We start from the raw sequence: 22773 nt of genomic DNA on the forward strand, positions 1-22773 counted from the left end.
TTTATCATGAATTGGTGATGGATTTTGTCAAATGCTTTTTCTGTATCATTTAACATGATCATATGATTTTTCTCCAATTGATATGATGGATTACAGTAATTGATTTTTGAATGTTAAACTAATCTTGCATACCTGAACTAAATCCCATTTGTTCTAGGTATAATTCTTTTAATATACTTTGGATTAGATTTGTTGAGGGCTTTTGTATCTAAGTTCATGACAGATATTAGTCTGTAGTGTTTGTTTTGTATTATTTTGGTCTGGTTTTGGTATCAAGGCAATACCAGTTTCCATGATCACTCTCCTCAACCTCTGGCAATCACTCACCTACCCTGCATTTCTAAAATTTTGTCATTTCAAAAATGTTATATAAATGGAGTCTTGCAATATGTAACCTTTTTTTGCTCAACATGGCTACTCCTTTTCAATATGATTGGAAAGCTGCTTTTAAAGGATGTCCATCAGTTGTACTAGAGATCATCAAACTGTACCTGCTTTATCATGGTTAGATTTAAACTAGTGCTTCTCATCTTTTAAAAAAACCTCAGGGGGCTTCCCTGGTGGCGCAGTGGTTGAGAGTCCGCCTGCCGATGCAGGGGACACGGGTTCGTGCCCCGGTCTGGGAAGATCCCACATGCCGCGGAGCGGCTGGTCCCGTGAGCCATGGCTGCTGAGCCTGCGCGTCCGGAGCCTGTGCTCCGCAACGGGAGAGGCCGCAACAGCGAGAGGCCCGTGTACCACAAAAAAAAAAATAAAAATAAAAATAAAAATAAAAAAAATAAAAAAACCTCAGGGCAAATGTTTATCCTTGAATAAGTATTCCTGGACAAAAATTATCATGATTTATGCTCTTTAAGGTGACTTAAAGCAGATATGCAAAAAATATTTTGTCAACATCACTCTGATCCTAAGGTTTATTGGTAGTAGGTTTTAGGGAGATCAACAGCTATGATGTTCACTCAACTACATATACTCTACTTGATATAGTCATGTTAAAGCCCAGTGGAGCCTGGAATAATGATATTCCTAGAAATCTATCAAGATATCTACAAAACTAACTTGCTAATATTTTTATTCAAATAAAAAGTAAAACCAATTGAGTAAATGAAGACACCGGGACAGAAGATACCTATTTAAGAATCCCAATTGTAGAAATTCCTTGTAAAAAACCTTTTGTTACTGATAATTCTATGGTCTACTTGACTTCTTTCTCTACTTTTGATTCTTCATTTACTGGTGAAGTCCTTAAAGTAACAGGTTCTAAGTTTTCAAAAAGGTCAAATTTTCAAATGCCTGGAGTTTCTCATCAGATAAAAGCTCATCTTCCTGTACAGAGACTCATGTTCACTTCTACTCACCTGTTCTCATATTGAAATTTCGCCAGTATGTCTTTGGCTTTGGTTTGACTGTTGAGTTGAATGGCCATGGACACCTTCGAGAGAAGGGGCGCGTGGATCCTTATGACTCCCTCCGGCACATCAGACTGCCAAGGAGGAAACATGCGGTACATTCTGTTAAACTCAATGATTACACTTAAGAGACATGAAAATCAGTGGCATTCCAAATTAGGGAAACATGTAAACATGACCAGGATATAATCAGAATGAAACACTGCTTTCTTCCTAACAGGAGATTTACTAATGACTAAACTTAATCTGGGATTTTACTTTTGTTACAGGCTTAGGTCTCACTATAATGCCTTAAAATCATGAGGGAAGAAAACTGGGTTTTGTTCATTGCAGCACTATTTACAATAGCCAGGACATGGAAGCAACCTAAGTGTCCATCGACTGATGAATGGATAAAGAAGATGTGGCACATATATACAATGGAATATTATTCAGCCATAAAAAGAAACGAAATTGAGTTATTTGTAGTGAGGTGGATGGACCTAGAGTCTGTCATACAGGGTGAAGTAAGTCAGAAAGAGAAAAACAAATACCATATGCTAACACATATATATGGAATCTAAAAAAAAAAATGGTTCTGATGAACCTAGGGGCAGGACAGGAGTAAAGACGCAGACATAGAGAATGGACTTTACACGGGGATAGGGAAGGGTAAGCTGGGACGAAGTGAGAGAGTGGCACGGACATACATACACTACCAAATGTAAAATAGATAGCTAGTGGGAAGCAGCTGCATAGCACAGGGAGATCAGCTTGGTGCTTTGTGACCACCTAGACGGGTGGGATAGAGAGGGTGGGAGGGAGACACAAGAGGGAGGGGGTATGGGGATATATGTATGCATACAGTTGATTCATTTTGTTATACAGCAGAAACTAACACACCATTGTAAAGCAATTATACTCCAATAAAGATGTTAAAAAAAAAAACTGGGTTGTGACAAAAATCTAATGTTTTTATCAGTGCATTTTCTTGAACAATGTCCTAAATAAGCCTACTTGAAGTAGGATTCTGTATTTCAATTTATTTTAAGAAGATCAACCTTGTGAAAATTTTAAGGATCTAATTGAAAAATGTGGCTTTTCAAATATCCTTTTTCTTTAGTCAGTAGCAATGAATGGTCACTCCAAATTGAATTCCAGATGGGCACCAAACCTGATCCCTCAAAGTGTCCTATTAACACTGTGAAGAATGGAGTGTAGACAGCTGTTGAGGAAGAGTGTCCCTGCTTTCAGGTACTCTGATTGGCTTGGGAACCTCAGAGCTCTCATCGAAATGAAATATTCAAAGAATGGTGCTGTCTAATTAACAATAAAGTCTCTTTTGTTAGAATTGAATGGAAAATTCCTTTTGTTTCAAAATCTTGAATGTTTTAAAAATTAATTCTCTACTTAGAGATAAGCAGAAATAAATTTCTATTTGAGAATCTGGCTACTCTTCAGGTAATTGTTTTAAATCTGTATGTTCTCAAGGGACGATACTGTTGGTGTAGTTTTATGTGAATTGACTCAGTATATCCCCTAGAAGAAATGTGTTATGGATTGAGTTGTGTCCTCCCTCCCGCCCCCCGCCAAATATGGTGAAGTCCTAAGCCCAGGACCTCAGAATATGACCTTTTTTGGAAATAGGGTCATTGTAAATGTAATTAGCTAAGACGTGGTCAAATTGGAGCATGGTGGGCCCTTAATCCAATGTGATTGGTGTCCATATAACAGGAGAAGACACACACACACACACACACACACACACACACACACACACACACACACACACAGGGTGAATGCCATACAAAGATGGAGGCAGAGATTGGAGTGATGCATCATCTGTAGGCTAAGGAAGGCCAAGGACTCCTAGCGTCACCCAAAGCTAAGAATGATGTCAGAAACACATCCTCCTTTCACGACCTTCAGAAGGGACCAACTGAATCAACACCTTGATTTCGGAGTTTTAGCCTCCAGAACTGTGACAGAGTAAATTTTTATGGTTTTAATCCACCCTGGTATTGTTACTGCAGCACTAGGAAACTACTTTTTTTTTTCTTTCTTTTTTTTTTTTTTCCCGGTATGCGGGCCTCTCACCGCTGCGGCCTCTCCCGTCGCGGAGCGCAGGCTCCGGACGCACAGGCCCAGCGGCCATGGCTCACGGGCCCAGCCGCTCTGCGGCATGCGGGATCCCCCCGGACCGGGGCACGAACCCGCGTCCCCCGCATTGGCAGGCGGACCCCCAACCACTGCGCCACCAGGGAAGCCCGGAAACTACTTTTTAAGGGTCAGTTCTAACAGTACTTTTCTACTATTACCTGCGAGAAGCAGGAGAGCATGCCAGGGAATGGCAGTGAGTGGTTTAGAGCTGGGAGGGGGCAGGGAGCCCCTGGTTCACTGCAGTCAAGAGCAGCCTCCCAAAACACTCCTGTGGGCATCTCACATCCCTCCCCTGCCAGCTCCACAGAAGCCTCTTAAGATAAATTCCACACTCCTGATATCACTGAGCCAGTTATAATTATCACATTTTCCCTCTAACTTTCTAGAGTATTCACTCTTGTGAACAGAATGTCTAACCACAAATTCTGAGTCATCAATTAGTTGAGTCCTTATACATTCCTTCATGTGCTACACTGAAAATGTCAAGTTTGAAGGTGTATCATGAGCAAAATTATACACAGATAAGGTGGATATAGCCAAAGAATACTGTGTAAGGAGTTAATAATTAGGGAGGAAAGGAAATGATTTGTTTTCTTACCATTCTTCTTGTAGAGGGTGATTTTTGTAGTACCTTTGAAGTCTTGGGGCTTATAACCTAAATAAAAAACATTTAGTCTTTAGGATTAATGTTGAGAAAACAAGCATATGCTGCTGTTGGAAGTGTAAACTGGTACAATCTTTATGGATAACATTTTGGCAATATTTATCAAATTATAAAATGCATATGCACTCTGACCCAACAATTCCACATCTATAACTTTATCCTTCAAACAGACTTCATTTGTGAGAAATGACATATGAACATGTTTATTCACCGATGCATAAACTTTAATAGCAAAATATTGGATACAATCTAGCTGTTCGATGATACGGGAATACTTAAATAAGTTTCAGTGTGTCTATGGAATATCATGCAAAAGAAGCAAAGAAGGAGGCTTGTGGACTGATGTGGAATAATCACCATGATTTCATAAGTCATTAAAGAAGATGCAGGACAGTGTTTCAAGTATGTTATCATTCATGAAAAAAAAAAGGGGGAAGACCATATATTCATATTTGCTTGTACGTCACAGTGCCTCTCTGGACGTAAATGTACCTGTGTGTTCCTGTGCACACACATGCTGTCATTGGTGACATTACTTGTCTTCAGGAGGGGAAGTCAGAGATGGTCAACTTTTATTCTATAGTTTTTCCCCTTCCGATATTTTGAATTTTGTAAACTGTCAATGAATTGTCTATTCCAATCAAAGTCAAGAAGTAAAAACATGGTATAGTACAACAGAACGGAAGAAAGACTATTTCTTCATCTTTAAGCGCTTGCTTTCATAGTACTTATAGCCTTTTAAAATTTTACTTAGTTCTATTTATAATTAAAACATTAAAGCAACTGACATTCATATAGCATTATATAGTTGACCCAGTGCTTTACACCCACATTATGTGAGTTGATGCTAATGACAACTCTGTGAAATAGATATCATTACTTTTTTCCCCAAATTGAAAATTTTTTTAAAAATTTTGTTGGAGTATAGTTACTTTACAATGTTGTGCTAGTTTCTACTCTACAGCAAAGTGAATCAGCTATATGTATACCTATATCCCCCTTTTTTGGGATTTCTTCCCCATTTAGGTCACCACAGAGCATTGAGCTCCCTGTGCTACACAGTAGATTCTCATTAGTTATCTATTTTATACTTAGTATCAATAGTGTATATATGTCAATCCCAATCTTCCAATTCATCACACACCCCCATCCCCCTTGGTATCTATATGTTTGTTCTCTGCATCTGTGTCTCTATTTCTGCTTTGTAAATAAGATCGTCTATACCAATTTTTTCATATTCCACATATATGCATAAATATACGATATTTGTTTTTCTCTTTCTGACTTACTTCACTCTGCATGACAGAATATTGAGGCTCTGAGAAAGACTTTAATTTGCCCTGGCTCACAAAGCCTGACCTGACCTCAGTTTCAGCTCCACACATATCATACTTAGGCCATTGAAATTTTCCAGAATGAAAATGGCAGAGTAAGGACTCCAAAAGTCTGTCCCTCCATAAAAGTAATGAACAAACTGCCAAAAACTGTCATTGCCAACTTCTTCAGAACTCTGGAAACTAACCCAAAAGTTGCAACCTGGGGAGTGCTTAAGTAAGAAAAACAGCTGAATCTTGATAAGAAGAGTGAACTTTGTGGCATTTTAACTTACACTTTCCCATCTCAGCTCCACAGTTCAGTGACAGCCTTAAAAATAACAGCCTGCATTCCTGGTACAGGTACTGAAGGGAGCAGAATGGACCTCATTCACAAAAAATTCTAATTATTTGTTCCCTGGAAGACTGGCTTGCTTTTATCTTGCCTAACTTGGAACTTGAGCAGTGCTAAAGTGGTGTAATGTTGAAAACATTTACAGGCAAATGTTTTAATCACTGCTGCCTGATGCAGTGGGTAAGAGTTGGGGGAAAAGAATAACTAACTAAAAATCTTGGGAGGCAAGCCTAGAAAATGAGATGCTTTGGGGAATAAGGTCTTTGAAAAGTTCCAACATATTCCTGAGAATCTAGAAGGCCATGGGCATGCCCAGGGCTGTACACATATTCAGGAAAGACCTGAAAAGAACTTAAGCTCTCACCTCTGGCTGACCTTTAAGCTCTGTCCAAACAGGAACTGAAGGTTCAGGTCAAGTTGTAAACTGCCTGGCTGAATACTGAAGGTGTGTCAAGCACACGAACACACAGAGCTCGTCTGCAAAGACTGGGAGATTTTTTTGGTTTCAGATATTTAAGAAAATCTCTGTGCAAACATCAGCTAACCACTAGGCTAATGGAACACAGACTTCAGTAGCCACACTAAACAAAGAATATAGACATAACAAAATTAGTTCAGCAGAAAAGTCATGAACAAATAAATAGCAGCTATAACAAGCAGCAACCATGGGGAGGGGGGAGAATCCAAAGTTGCCACATTTTAACATTCAAAATGTCCATTCTTCAATAAAAATTATGAGACAGGCAAAAAAAATGGCAAGAAAATATGGCCCGGACTTCCCTGGTGGTACAGTGGTTAAGAATCTGTCCGCCAATGCAGAGGACACAGGTTTGAGCCCTAGTCCAGGACGATCCCACATGCCGCAGAGCAACTAAGCCCGTGCGCCACAACTACTAAGCCTGCATGCCACAACTACTGAAGCCTAGAGCCCGTGCTCCACAACAAGAGAAGCCACTGCAATGAGAAGCCCACACAGTGCAACAGAGTAGACCCCGCTCGCTGCAACTAGAGAAAGCCCGCATGCAGCAACAAAGACCCAACGCAGCCAAAAATAAATAAATTAAATTAATTAATTTAAAAAAAAAGAAAATATGGCCCATACACAGGAAAAAAAAATTAGTGTCAATAGTTTCAAAAGAAACTCCTTAAGGAAGCCTAGACATTGGACTTACTTGAAAAAGCTATTTTAAATACTTTAAAAGAACAAATGGAAACTATATCTAAAGCACTAAAGAAAACCATGAGAATGATATCTCACCAAATAGAGAATATCAAATAAAGAGAATACATCATAAAAAGAAAACAAAAAGAAATTATGGAGCTAAAAAAAGTCCAATTGAAATGAAAAGCCTACAGAGGTTCAACAGCAGATTTAAGAAAGCAGAAGAGGGAATTCCTTGGTGGTCCAGTGGTTAGGACTCTGCACTTTCACTGTTGAGGATCTGGGTTCAATCCCTGGTCAGGAACTAAGATCCCACAAACTGCATGATATGGTCAAAAAAAAAAAAAATGAAGAAAAATGAACAGAACCTAGAGGAACTGTGGAACAACACCAGCATACCAACATACACACAGTTAGAGTTCCAGGAGTAGAGAGAAAGGAACAGAAAGAACGTTTGAAGGAACAATGGCTGAAAACTCCCCAAATTTGCTGAAAGACAATGATCTACGTATCCAAATAGCTCAACAAACTCCAAATAGGATAAAATCAAAGAGATCCACACCAAGAAACATCATGATCACAACTGTCAAAAGACAGACATAAAGAGAGAATCTTGAAAGCATTAAGAGAAAAATCAATTCAAGTACAAGAGCTCCTCAATAATAATAGCTGATCTCCCAGCAGAAACCATGGAAGCTAGAAGACAGTGGGGTGACATATTAAAATTGTGAAAGAAAAAAAAAAATACTGACAAGCAAAATTCCATCTGGCAAAACAGTCCTTAAAAAATGAAGACTGGGGGGCTTCCCTGGTGGCGCAGTGAAAAAAAAAAAAAAAAAAAAATGAAGACTGGGAGTTTGGGGTTGGTAGATGCAAACTATAACATTTAGACACTCCCTTAATAAGCAAAAGCTGAGAGAGTTCATTGCTAGCAGACCTACCTTAAGAGAAATGCTAAAGAGAGCTCTTCAAACTGAAATGAAAGGACACTAGATAGTAACTCGAATCCACATGAAGAAATAAAGAATATCAGTAAAGGAAATTACTTAGGAGAATATAAAAGGCAATATAATGTATTTTTTGTTTATAACTTCACTTTTCCCTTATCTAACGTAAAAGACAAGTACATGACAATTATAAATTTACGTCGATGGGCACACAATTTATAAAGCCGTAATATGCAGCAATAACAGCATAATGTGGGGAGACAGAAGAATATAGGTAGAAAGTTTTTATATACTTAAGGTATATTACTATGAACTAGATTGTTATAAATTAAGATGTTACTTATAATCCCCAGGGCAACCACTAAAAAGATGATTCAAAAATATATAGTAAAAAACAACAACAAAAGAATTAAAGTGGTACACAAGAAAATATCTATTTTACACAAATGAAGGCAGTAATGGAGAAACTGAGGATTAAAACATGTAAGACATATAGCCAAAAAGGAAATAATTTAAGGGAAAAATAGAAAGTTCTACAATAGTTGGAGACTTCAATACTTCACTTTCAATAATGGATAGAAGAAGTAGGTAGAAGATCAGAAAGAAAACAGAAGACTTAGACAACACTATCAACCAACTAGATCTAACAGACATATATAGGACAATGACAGCAGAATGCATTCTGAAGTACACATAAAACACTGTCCAGGATAGACAGTATATTAGACCACAAAACAAGTCTCAGTGAAGTTTAAAATATCAAAATAATACAAAGTATGTTACATAACCACAATGGAATACAATTAGAAATCAGTAACAAAAGGAAATTTAGAAAATTTACAAATATGGAAATCAAACAACATATACCTAAATAATCAATGGACCTAAGGGAAATTAGAAAACACCTTGAAATAAACAAAAATGAAACACAACACACCAAAACTTACTGGATGGAGGAGAAGTAGTGCTCAGAGGAAAATTTATAGATGTAAATGCCTACGTTAAAAAGAAAGATCTCAAATTAATAGCCTAACCTTCCGCCTTAAGAAACTAAAAAAGCCAGCTAAACTCAAAACAAGCATAAGGAAGGACACAATAAAGATCTGAGTTTTAATAAGGATTAGAGAATAACAAAAAAATAGAGAAAATAATGAAACAAAAGTTGGCTCTTCAAAAAGACCAATGAAATGGACAAACCGTTGGTTAGATTGACCAAGAAAAGAGAGAGGATTCAGATTATTAATCAAGAGTATAACTGGGGACATTACTACAAACCGTATACAAATAAAAAGGATTATAAGAGAATAATGTGAACAATTTGTATTACAACAAATTAGATAATCTAGATAAAATAGATAAAATCCTAGAAACACACAAACTGTCAATACTAACTCAAGAAGAAATAGAAAATCTGAATAGAGCTATAACAAGTAAAGAACTTAAGTCAGTAATCCAAAAAAAAAAAAAAATTCCTACAGAGAAAAGTCCAGGACCAGATGGTTTCACTGGTGAATTTTACCACACATTTAAAGAAGAAGTAACACTAATCTTTCTTAAACTCTTCCAAAAAATTGAAGAGGAAGGAGCACTTCCCAACTCATTCTATAAGGCCAGTATTACCCTGATACCAAAGCCAGACAAAGACATAGCAAGAAATGAAAAACTACAGACCAGTGTCCCTTCTAAAAGTTGATGCAAAAATTCTCAACAAAATACTAGAAAGTCAACATAGAGTTGCCATATGACCCAACATATGCCCAAGAGAAATGCAAAACAAACGAAAAAAAAGAAGTGAAATATTGACACATGCTACAACATGGATGAACCTTGAAAACATTACGCTAAGAGAAAGATGTCAGACACAACAGGCCACATACTACATGCTTCCATTTATATGAAATGTCCAGATAGGTAAATTCATAGAGCTAGAATGTAGATAAGAATGTGTCAGGGATTGTGGGGAGGGGGTAATGGGGAGTAAATGCTTAATTGGTATGGGGTTTCTTTTGGGGGGTGGTAAAGATAGTCTGGAATTAGATAGTGGTGATGGCTGTTGCACAACTTTGTGAATATACTAAAAGTATATACTAAAATTATACATTTTGAAATAGTCAAAATGGTAAATTTTATATTATGTGAATTTTTTCTCAAAACAAAATTTTTTTTCCCAAATTTAATGTGCTGGTTCTAGTTGATCTGAAGTCACTTTGCCTATAATCAATGAGGGAACACAGCCTGTTTGTGATAAATCAATTAGCAATACTCCTACCTTACTGCCTTGGGATTTACTATTCCTTTCCCTGAATGAACTTTCCCCTCCTTTCTCCCTTCCAAATGCTACTACCCATCCTTGAAGATGCAGCTCAAATGCCACTTCCTCCGTGAAGTCTCCACACTTTCCACGTTGGAGCACATTTCTTTCTCCTCTGCATGATTCCCGGCACACTGTCTGCATGACACGTTTCACACTGAATGCATATTCATGGCTCTTGCGTACATTTCTCTACCAGATATTTCTCTACTAGATATACGTTCCTTTAAGGACAAAGTGAGTTTCCTGTATCTCTGCATCCTCCTCAAGGCCAAATGCTATGCCTCACGATCATCCTCAAATTAAAGCAATAAAGATAATTCTAAAGCCTGTTTCCATTATCCATCTCCACACAAACAACTGTGCTAAGGCAAAAATTCTTTGAAATGTAATGAATTTACACAAAACGACTTGAGGATCAGATATTCTTTTAGTATCCAATCACTACAGAAATCTCTATCTCTACTTATTAGATATATTGACTACTGGATTGCCCTTAAATCCAGTTCACAGGGACTGAAATGTTAACTTTCAGCATTTGTAAGAACCATTTTGCCCTTAAGTAATCTTCATGACAGAGATAATTCAAAAACTTCAACTGCAAAGCACATAATTCAACAAAATGGAAAGACCACAGTACTCTGTCATGAACACCATTTCCACAATGTTTATAGTTACAAGACTGACACTTTATGAGAATATAACAATTTTGGTTCTAAATTACAAGCTATTTTGTGCATCACTGTGAGAAATAAGAGCCTGGTGGTCATGATATTTGTGCATTTATTTAGTTATTACCCCTCGTTCTATGGTCTTCCTCCTTAGCAGCTTTTTGACACTTGGAAGCTGTTTCTTTAACAACATGGTGGCTTCATTCATTCTTCTGACTTGAGCGATTAAGAAAGATGGAACCTAGAGAAGAAACAGAGCTTGACTAGAAGGAAAACACTTGAGTTAAACCTCCCTGGTAGAGTCTGTCTTCTGGCCACTCAGTATCCAGGAACCAGGAACTGTGGTTCTGTCCTCGTAAAGATTAGGAAAATCTATGAGGATTCCTGTTTAAAGGAAGATGTGTTTGGGAGCAGCCTTAAGGAATGATAGAGATGCCACCAGCAACCTGGGATTACTGTCTCCCACCTCTCCCTGTGCCTGAGGGCACTGCTTGCTCATGAATCTTTACATCTCCTGGGCGCTAGCAGACACGAGAACATCCTAGTCGTCACATTGTCACTCACCTTCCACAACATCTCCTGGTACTTTAGCATCAAGCGGATGATGTGGGCAGCGGTGTTTGCTAAGAGTAATTCTTCACAGTCAGAATGTTTGCTTCTACTGAAGAAAAGATTTGGTGCCATTATAGTAGAAATGTTCCATATACTCATTCGGTTTTTTGATTCGTTGGCAATGACTTTATTGAAGAATGTCATGAGGGCCTGATAGGAAACAGCACGGTGTCACTCTAGTCATTGTAAATTAGGAAAAGGCATCACTGATTACTATCACTCATTTCTATACCCGTTCACTGGGCCTCTGGAAAATTGTCAGAGCTACAGAATGGTTGAATGTGTCATGTTTCCCCTCTAACTGCTTAAAAGTGCTAATGAGAAATGTGAAGAGTTTTTTCATTTCTCTGCTTCATAAAAGTAGCTCCATTTTTATGGAATTTGTTATGTTGGGATCTCTATAAATAATAGTTTGCATTTTCTTATTTTCTTTTATCTTAAACAAGCTTGACAAATATTAAAATTAAACAGTAAACAAGAGAGAGAAAACACTACAGCTCAAATAAACATGAAATGCAGTTTTGTCGTGAAGGAAGAAAAGTAATTCACTCTTAATTTAAGGCATTACTGTTAAAAACTATTTTCTGTTTCCTTGGGAATGGAAAGTCCATTGAAAAAAATGAGTTTTAAAATAAATAAGTTATGAAATAAATGTCATGGGGATATAACATGGTGACAATAGTCAATAATACGGTATTGCATATTTGAAAGTTACAAAGAGAGTAAATCTTAAAAGTTCTCTCAAGAAAAAAAATTTTTGTAATGGTGATAGAGGATAACAAGATTTCCTAGGGTGATCATGTCGCAGTGTATACAAATATTAAAACTTTATATTGCTTACTTGAAATTAATATATGTCAATGATACCTCAATAAAAAATTGTAAAATAAAGTGAATAAAAAGAAAAAAAATTAAAGAATAAAAACAACAAAATGAGTATCTCATTCCTCAGTTCAAAAATATCTCAATCGAAAAGCTGAAAACTTTCACTTTTTGGGTGTCATTTTTGTATTGCTTTTCAATTTTGGAATCTTCAGCAGACCAAAGGGAAATGATTACATGCACCTGTGCTCAGCATTGAAAAAAAAATTGAGAAAGCTTAATAAAATTTGGCTGAGCCACCAAAGTATAAATGCTTATCAGAACTTTCTGAAATTCACAAGAGGACTGAAATCCTAAAAGGAGATGCTCTTTGGTTTTCCAAGTTTGAATTCTGATATAGTATGTGTAATGAGAAAATGGACAGCACATACTAGTGATAATAGCTAACATTTATTTGAGGGTTTACTGTGAGCCAGGCATTATTCTTAGTACTTTATATACTTCCACTCATTTTATCATCACCCCAAACCCTGTGAGGTAGGTACTAGTATTGTTTTACAGATGAGGAAACTAAGATGGGGAGGGATTGAGTAGCTTTGCCCAGTGTCACTTAGTTAAGTGGCAGAGCCAGGATTTGATCCAAGGAAGCCTAATTCTTGAGCCAGACATCTTGATCTCTACAACACACTAGCTTCAATCTTCATTCCAGTCACAATTCAGAATAGAAGAGGGAGGGAGGGGGAGAGAGAGAGAGACAGAGAGGATCTTCTATTAGAAATGTACTGAATTCTTTGATAATTGCTACATTCTTAGTTATATGAAAGGGGAAATGACATTTTGACTCAGATATCTGATACCAGATTCATTTCTTTGGATAAAAAAAAAAAAGCATTGTTCAGACAAAGCTAAACAAAAAAAAAAAACAAAGCTAGTAAATCTTCAGCTTTTGAAAAATTACCAAATTGTATTAAAACAGATATTCTTATGCCTTTGCCAATCCCTATTCTTGGGTGGAGGATATAATATAATTGACATAGATGGTTTCACTTGGTAGGAGGAAAGGTCCTCACCAAATTGAAATGTCTGACAAGAGGTAGCACGAAGACTCATCTTTGTTTTCAGCATCATGTTTACTGGCCTCAAAATTATAACTCTTTCCAACTCATCCTCACCTCAATTTCATTTTAAAGATTCCAAGCACCTGTGGTACTTGGATTTCCTATTGTATACAGAATCATTATCAAAACAGCAACAGAAACTTTGATTTTTACAAACATAAAGCAGAGAAATGAATTTGAAATAAAAGGAGGGATATTTGGGATGGAGAACTATGCAATACAATTCTATCAAATGTTCTATTTTATATTAATGGAGAAATCACTTTTCTGAGCTTAATTTTCTTAATCTGGAAAATGGCAAGGTCCTATCAGGTGATCTGTAAAATTCTGGGATTCTATAATTCTTTAAATTGAATTATGGTTAGACATGAACATTCTAGAAATTTTATTTAAAGCAGGGGTTTCGTTCACTTCTGACATTATTCCATTTAAGTCTTCCATCTTTGCTTCTTCCTCCTACTCCTAACCCTCGCCCAGTGCCTGGCACACTGTAGATGCTCAACTTCTCTTAACAGATTGAAGGAACGAAACAAATGTTCAAAGAAGATTCCAGGATTCACATTCTTTCCTGGCTTCCTCAGGAGAACAGCGGTGGGAACAAGGCAAGGCAGCGGGTTTGCTGCAGGCTCAGCTGGTTGGTAAGTTGTCCTCTCAGTTTTCACTTTTCCACCTGAGCCATTTCCTCTGACCAATAAGAGTCAATGACAGACCATGAGGTCGATACAACATACCTGGGCTGTGTCCCTGTTGGCCTCAGGCAGTGCCATGATCATGAGGTGTAAGGCTTGAAACTGTACTTTGATGTGAGGCCCTCCTAACAAGAAAACAGAAATAACCACACATTTTGAACAACGCTGATGCATTCTGACAGCATTTCTTGCTAACATCTGGTGGCATAGGAGGGCCCTGACGGCTTTCAGTGGTAAAGACTCAGGTTTTGTAAAGACTCAGGTTTTGTGACCGACAATGTAAGTCTGTTCACTTGGACAGGAGCCTCAGTCTATCAACTCCTTTTTAGCATCCTAGGATGCCACTGTAGGGGCAGGTGGCCAACAAGATCCTCAAAATTATTCTGGATCTGTATAACATTTTTCTTTTCAAAGTACTTTCATAGATCTTGCTTTACTTTTATGCTATAAACAGTTGGCTTGTAGCTCAATTCAAGAGAAAATAAATTTTATTTCCATACGATGAGGCAGCCAAGCATAATAATTAGGAGCAGAGATTCTAGAACCAGATTCAAATTCTGCATGTACTATTTAGTCACCGAGTGACCTTGGGCAGGCTATTTAACCCCTGTTGCTTCTATTTTATCATCTGTAAAATGGGAATCGTCATCATACCTACCTCACTGGGCCATTATGAAGGTTAAATGAGCTAATGTATAGAGTGTTTACATCAGTACCTGTACATAGTTACCTCCATAGGTGTTTGCTCTTGTTATTATGATCAGTGACGTTTATTTTAGCTCTTAAATGGACATGAAGGGAAGGTAACCACAGTTGGATCTTTGGAGATCCAGAAGATGGCACCAGAGGGTTGGCATTCTCCTACTGTGTATTCTCAATATTGGCTCTTTTCCCATTTTAGGGAAAGGATTTTAGGAAATCTATCCACAACTGGATAATTCACAGCCAGCTGTGCTGAAAACGTAGGGTATTCCAGAGCATCCAGGCTTTGCCTGTTCTCTCTGTATTCTCCCCAGAATGGTCTCTTGGTAGGGAGGTCCTGCAGGGAAGCATGACGTTCTGTAATCCCCGGGGAGCTCTCAAGTTGAAGGAAAATCTATCCATTTACGACTCAGTGGATAAAGGCAGTCAGCTGCCTATAGAGTTACTTAGCTTTACAGTAGTGGAAACACTCTCATGACAAACTACTAGGTCACAGGAGGTCGTGTGCATCCGAGTTAGGAGTAAATGATTATTGTGTGTAACCACGTAATGAAGGAACAGTTGGGAGGAGTATTTATAGGCTCATATCATATTGTCTCAGCACAATCCCCATGTGGATTTTTATAAATTTATGTCAAATTTGTAAACAAAAATGACACAGGTCCAGGTTGTTTTTGAAAATGGCTAATGCACACTGATGTGAGTTTGCCTGAATAACAGGCACTACCAGGAGTATATCTCAGTACAAAGCATTTGGGGACAGATAAGACAATATTTTAGTGCATAAACTGCAGGCTAAGGGCTGTCTATAATTTTCCAGTGCAACCCAAAAAACCCTCTGGGGGGAAACAATAGAGGCAGATGCAGGCTCTCTATTTCCATTAATTCCAGATAAATTACAAAGTTCCCTTTAAGATTAAAAATCTAAACTGGCAAATAATCCATTTTCATTTTGCTTAGGAAACCCGGCCGTACACTGTTTTGTGATTAATAGTTTTGTAGTTAATTCATTTATTGCACCCTAGTTAAGAGTCATTTTTTTCACTCCTGAGGTCATTATTTTCTCAGAAAGTTATTAAACTTTTCATGAAAGTATCTAAGGTTTGACTGATGAACTATTAGTCTTTTAATTTTATGGGCAATTTTTGGACGAAGTTTGAAAAGAGAAAAGAGAAAGTAAAAGTAGTGGAAAAGACTACATTCTTTGACCTCCATTTTAGAGTAAATACAGGGGCAGCTTAAACACACAGATGTCCACAGTTCTTCCCTTCAGAAAATCTCATTACAACTAGAGCTTACTCCAGGTGGCAAAAAGGCCATTCTTCCCGATGGCAGCAGCCCAGAACTTTGGGCTTCCTGTGGGGTTGGCTAGTTATCAAATCAATCACGGCAATATAGTATTTTTCACTTTCTAAGTCATACAAAGAAATGTGGATTGCCCTGTGAAACTTTTCAGGATATTTTCCAGATTCTCTCCCTTCATTGAAGTGTACTGGCTTCAACATCTGAATAATGATATTAAGAAAAACTAAATATGATTTCCTTCTTAAATATGATTCTCCAAACAGGTCTTACATGGTGATTGACTCCTCCTTGCATAATTCCATAAGACCAAAAAAAGAAAAACTAAAACAAAAAAATCCTCTGTGGCACCATTTGTTTTGATGAATTGTTCAGTATATAAACTGCAGATCAAAGTGAAGTTAAGACATCTGCAGCCCGTTTTCCGGGACAGCAAACTTTACAGAAGATCCTGTGTTTCTCTGACTTAGAAATGGAGAGAGTTCTGTTTCTGGTATGGCTGAATAAGCTCCTACCCAATCAACCCTCCTTAAGACAACTGTACACTCTGGACAAAGTACAAAAAACAACTACCTGAGGCAGTGGAGAATGAACAAAAGCAGGCAGATTTAGGAGGGCATTGGACACTTGGCATTAGGGAATGACACAGGGAGAGTGTCCAATTTCCTGGCTTTCAGTTTGAGGTCAGGCCATGGACAGCAATGGCATGAGGTGGCTGAAATTCCAAAAGAAAACCGCAATCTTTCTGGCCTGAACAAAGAGAGGACAGGGCTCAGGATGACCACAGCCACTGGGAAGTTATGGGGAATCCCAGAAAGGAAAGGTCAAGAGATAGAAGGCCCTAATTCTGGTGTAAAATCCACCCAAATGTTGGCTCACCCCATAAACCATGCATATGTGGAATAGCACAGGAAAGTATTAAATAGCAAATTGTCTGCTTAAATACAAACAAAAAACAAAACTAACCAAAAAACCCCCACTCCTTGGAGAAATATTACAGAACACAGAGTTTCCAAAAAAATATTCACAAGGTTCTGGATACAGTTTAAACTTACTTGACATAAACAGTGACCCATTTTCAAGGGAAGAGACAGTCAACAGAGACCAACCCTCAGATGACCCAGATGTTGGATCTAGTTATGAAGCAGCTATCATAACTATGCTCAATGATATGAAGGTAAATATGCTTACAGTGAATGAAAAGATAGGGAATGTCAGCAGATAAATAGAAAATAGTTTTAAAGTAGCAACTGGAGATTCTAGAACTGAAAATATACAATATCTGAAATAAAAAAGAATGAAGAGAACTAGTTCTCTCTTTCTTTCATAAAACAAAAATACTACATCATACAAAGAAAAGAGATACTGGTCACAGCATGTCAATTAAAGCTTAGAAAAGGACTGCCTTGTCTTATCATATTCTTTTCTCTGAAGACACAGCAGATTATTTTATGAATCTGGTTTAGTTAAAATTTTTAAAGATTTAGAACCAACTAATTTTTAGGACAAATTTTGTCATACAACTTAGGATGTGACTATTATTTTCTATGATTGTGATTTTAAGGATTTTATACTTCTGGTCAAACTGCAGAAGGTTGTAAACTGGCAGATATGGGTAATACTTGCTACGCTCATGTAGTGTTTTAAAATTTGAATTTGTGGCTGACATTTTCAAATGAAGAGTTTCGTCATTAAAGCCTGGATTTTGGCTTTCACTCCTGCATGGTAACCATCATCCAGAGCTGAGCAGTGGCCAACCTCTTTATATGGGATATGTCCTCTCAATCTGGCCACAGTCCCTTTCTGTCCATATAGAATCACCATTTACTTAGCATGCTTATACATATTTAGACTTGTGACTCCTGAATTCCTCAGGTTGGTAGTCAAAGCCCACACTATGTAGCCTCATCCTACTTTTCTAAATTTCTCTCATCACACCTTCCTTCAATATTCAACCTTTAGGATGAAATTACTTTCTGACTGCCAAATACAACACACACTGTCCAGTTTCTATACTTTCTATCCACGTACCTCAGTTAAGGCCTCATCTATGTGACTTTTTAAGTTTCAGAAACACTATGTGAATCACACTATGTGATTCAGAAACACTACTGTAATTTTCAGAGACAAAACACCTTCTTACTGCATGCTACATCATCAGACCCAGGACCTCGGATTTAAAGAAGGGAGAGATCTTATATTTTTTGAAGGACTATTATACACCGGGCACTATCCTAGATGTCTTCATTCAATACCCACAACAACCCTGACAAGTAATTATTATCTGTAATTTACAGGTGCAGCAGTGCAGCTCAGAAAGGTTGACTGCATAGTTAACAGATGGTTGAGCAGGAATTCAAATCTCAAGAGCCAGGTCTTTCTGTAACCCTCTCTGCCTTTTAATGATTATAAAACCCTCTAAATCATATCAACCAGACTCAGAAATATAAACATGTGAAGAGATGACAGTTTACCATCAAACTCAATAGTTCATCAAGCAGTACCAGGAAATAGCAAATCTATACATTTATGATCACATCTGATTATGCATCTTTCTTCTGCTGTGTGCCACTTTATTGACCTTGTATCTTAGTCCATTCACACTTAACTTCTTCCACCTACTTTCCATTAGAGTGATGAAAGCAGGTATATATTCCACAGGGAAGAGAGAGGTGGGTAGTTCTCTGAAAAATGCTTTCAACATTACTGCAGCTTCTCTGTGGCACATCTTCTCCCATTTAAACTTATCAGCATTAAATTTGGCATCCAGTTCTTCACGGTATTGCTGAAAATCAAGGAAAACAGTGAGTTTTACCACTTGATCCTCCCCCTTTAAAAACTGTCATTACATAAACTATTTTTGTAGTTAGATAGAGAAGCCAATATCTACTAAGCTTATCTTTTCTCAACACGATTAAAGAACTGAAATAGTTATTTCTGAATATATATTTTTTAAGTTTTCTAAAATCCTTTTAGAATAATGTTAATCTTAAAATAATTTGCCATCTACACAAATACAAAAGTTCTTTACTCAGATCATAGTTTCATTTATATGGTTTTGGCAGAATACTGCCTATGCCCACATCAAAAATGCACTGCTAGATTTTGACAAAGCCTCCACTTCCCCCTTTTTTTTCAATGATCCCTTCCTTCTGCCACCCTGTCTTCTGTTTCTAAATTAGATCAAGAATGTATGCCTCTTGGCTAGTTCACATACAGAATGAGAAATATCCCAACAAAGGAACTCTGACCTCACTGCAACATGCACACCAATGATCTCTTCCTGGAGCAGTTACAGCAAAGTTTTATGCCAGGACGTACACATGTCTTCCACATGTCTGCATGTTTTCCCAATCCTTCGTAAGGTTGGGAACACTGTGTAAATACTTTTTAAAAAAATCACTAATGGTCCTTAAGTTTTACTTGGGTTATACATTTTACATTATTAGTTCATTTGATGACCAGTGCCCCCCATTCTACTGCTCCCTTGAATTAGAGTTTACCAGTAATACAAGGCAGTTATAGTCAGTTTCCCAACTGACAATAACTGCTTCAAAAAGGATTCTTAAAAAAAAAAAAAAAAAAGGGAAAACTCTGAAAATCCTTCAGGCCTTTGCTTTATTCTCATGAGACGCCTAAGTCTTCCAGACTTGAAGATGTAAGAGAAGCTAGAGAACAACAAGGTGAGATTTATCTTTTCTGACAGGCAGGCAGAAAAGTGATTTGGGGGAGCGAGGAGCAGGCTAGAGATGCAGAAAGCAGTTATCGGGCTAGGGCACCATTTCTGGTGGTGGATAATCGAGGACTAACCTGGATAAGCAGCTATAGGACAGAAAGAAGAGGTGGCATTTAAGAAACGCCTAGGAGGGAAAATTCTCAAGAATCAGTAACGGATTGAACATGAGACTCAGAGGGAGAAATACAAGTCCAGGATGACTCTCAGATTGCTAGCTGGAGTAACGGGCAGATGGAGGTGTTGTTAACAGGAAATAGAGGGGGAGGAGTAAATGTTTTCCGTCCACTGCCTGGTACCACTGCCATAAAGCAAAGGGGAAACTGTTTTTCAAGTGGGCAGGAAGCCCTGGCAAGAGCAGGATAATTCAAATCCACTGCCCACAGACCTGTGCCACAGGAAGCTACCTGAAACACTAAGGTGATTCTAACCTGTCACTACTTCCCTGCCACCTAAGAGGCAACATGGCACCAGGCTCAAGGGCAGACTCTACAGCCACATTCTTTAGGTGTTTATCCCAATTCCACAACTGCCTAGTTGTAGGCCTGTGAGGTTTCTTGCTCCATAAGAGGGATATTAGGGATTTCCCCAGCGATCCAGTGGTTAAGACTCCGCCTTCCAATGCAGGGGGCACGGGTTCGATCCCTGGTCGGGGAACTAAGATCCCACATGTCGTGTGGTGCAGCCAAAATTTTTAAAAATAAATAAATAAAATAAAGTAAAGAGCAATAATATGTTTTTAAAAAAGATGGATATTAAAACAACCTCACAGAGATTAAATTTGATACTACAATGTAGAGCTCAGGGGGCAGGGCCTGCATACAGAGAGCGCTCAGGAAATGCTGGCTGCACTTACCCTCCCCTCGTCTGGGTCTGCTACAACCTCTAGTGTTACTACTACGGGAAACCCATGTGTATGTGGTGTGGATATTCGGGTAATAACAGCACCCCGTCTTGTCTAGACGGCCAGCATGAGACAAACGGAGAAGTCTGGACCAGAGCACAGTGCAAGTAGGAACAGAGCTGACATGTCCACGGTGGTCCTAAACATGAAGCCATATGAACCAGGGGATGAATCTTCCTTGCCAGAGACGTGTACATGTTAAAGAAAGTCATGCTTTCTGTCCACCGTTAATGAGAACACCAGGCAAGGGTCAGGAGCCATGTCCTTCGATCTCCTCTGAGCAAATATCTAACCTGCTTCCAATTCTGAGGTAATTTTATAAAAATGCAAATAACCTGCTTTCAGCTTCAGAAACCATTTCAGGAAGGGAAACCAGCAGACCAGGTAACATCACTGTAAAACATTTGGAGCAGCCTCCGAATAATTGAAACGAGTCAAAAAAGAAAACCGTGCATGTCAAACCAGTCTGCCTTCTTCCATGAAATATATTCCTCGGTGTTTGGCTCAAATTTCTGTCATTTTTGGAAAAGAAAATCACTGGAAACACCAAAGCATTAAATTGGTTCCAAATGATCTGAGGCCTCACATCCAGGAATGTGCTGGGCAGTTATGTGCCCCGTGCGGCTAAAACCAGCAGCGTCCCCCAGGGCTGCTCCCCTGTGAGTCTAACCAGGACTTGAAAGCACAACCCAGGCTGGCTTCTTCATAATGATACCTTAGTGTTAGTGTCATCCACTTGGCACAATTTGAGGATAATTACAATGGGTTTTTTTTTTAACTTTCTTTCCCTAAGCACATTCGTAGAAACAACAGTCTAACAGATGAAAATTTTTTTTAAAGTTTAAAGTTTGAACAAAGAAGAGAAATAAAGGCCCCTTTACTATATCAAGTTACAATGCCTTTCTAACTGCAATATCCCCCTGTTTCTGTTCACTGGCCCGGAGTTCTTTCACATTGGCTTTCTTGGAGCTCAAACCACGAAAACATCTGGATTACATTTTTCAGACTAATAAGAGATGGAATAAATAGGCTAAAACTACATAAAACCTATTAAGGGCCAAAAGGGACTTTTACCTAAATGTGGTTCAGGAATGCATGTGCCTATTAGAACACGTTAAATGAATTATTGGCCTTTGATAAGTATTTTTCAGTCAAAGATTAGCTAAAGAAAAGCAACTTGTGCTATGATGTTAAAATTCATACACACAAGAAATGTCGTGTAATGTTGTCTCCTTTTGATTATTTTCAAAAATAGAATTTTAAGTCATATCCATTATATTCCCCCTACACACACACACACACACACACACACACACACACACACACACACACACACAGAGTAAGAGTCAGTAAGAATATGTGCGAATACAACTTCCCTATTATAGAGGGAGGTTTAGAGGGATGGAGTCTAATTCTGTTTAGGAAATTCATTTTCCTGACTTCATTTTGGTTCTCTGACTCTACAGATATAACCACAAAGACTTAACCAAAACTAGTAACAGCTTTTGTCCTCAGATTTAGGATACATTTATTTAGAAGTATATATAAAAACCATACCTGTGAGAACCTGAAACAAAAAGTAGATCCCATTTAGAGAGTACAAACCTTAAGGAACCATTAGGAATTTTCCTGCCTTCCAAATGAACTTGTGCCAGTATTTAGTAATTTCTACTCCCAGGGAAGTCACAACTCCCCCAAATGTGCTGACCCCCCTGTCACTGGCAAAGTGCAGAGCACTGCTCAGGTCTCCCTTCAAAAAAGAACTGGCTGTTCATCGGCAAAAAATGCACGTAGCTGACTCCCCAGCTGCTGGCCCCTTCTGATTGGCCTCAGGCCCTTCCCTGCAGGCAGCCCCAGCAGTGACAGTGCAGTGTGGGGCTGACAGGGCACAGAGAGAGAGTCCCACCTGCACCCAGTCTG

The 22773-nt window shown here is 38.2% G+C and overlaps 1 protein-coding gene across 5 annotated transcripts in view; it reads right to left on the reverse strand.

Annotated features, from left to right (window-relative positions):
• The window catches only part of ARHGAP28 (Rho GTPase activating protein 28), a 149586-nt gene that overhangs the window by 5349 nt on the left and 121464 nt on the right, over positions 1-22773 (reverse strand). For all 5 annotated transcript variants that reach the window (XR_448255.3, XM_007114869.4, XM_007114868.4 and 2 more), the window contains 6 exons: positions 18839-19001; positions 14255-14337; positions 11536-11733; positions 11099-11212; positions 4147-4203; positions 1359-1483 (listed from right to left, as the gene is read on the reverse strand). Coding sequence is in view for 4 of the 5 variants with exons in the window: in XM_007114869.4 (XP_007114931.2) it covers positions 1359-1483; positions 4147-4203; positions 11099-11212; positions 11536-11733; positions 14255-14337; positions 18839-19001 (740 nt within the window). In the remaining variant the exon portion in view is untranslated. The remainder of the gene's footprint in view (positions 1-1358; positions 1484-4146; positions 4204-11098; positions 11213-11535; positions 11734-14254; positions 14338-18838; positions 19002-22773) is intronic.

This window comes from Physeter macrocephalus, chromosome 19 (genome assembly GCF_002837175.3).
Source record: "Physeter macrocephalus isolate SW-GA chromosome 19, ASM283717v5, whole genome shotgun sequence".
Classification (NCBI taxonomy): Eukaryota; Metazoa; Chordata; class Mammalia; order Artiodactyla; family Physeteridae; genus Physeter; species Physeter macrocephalus.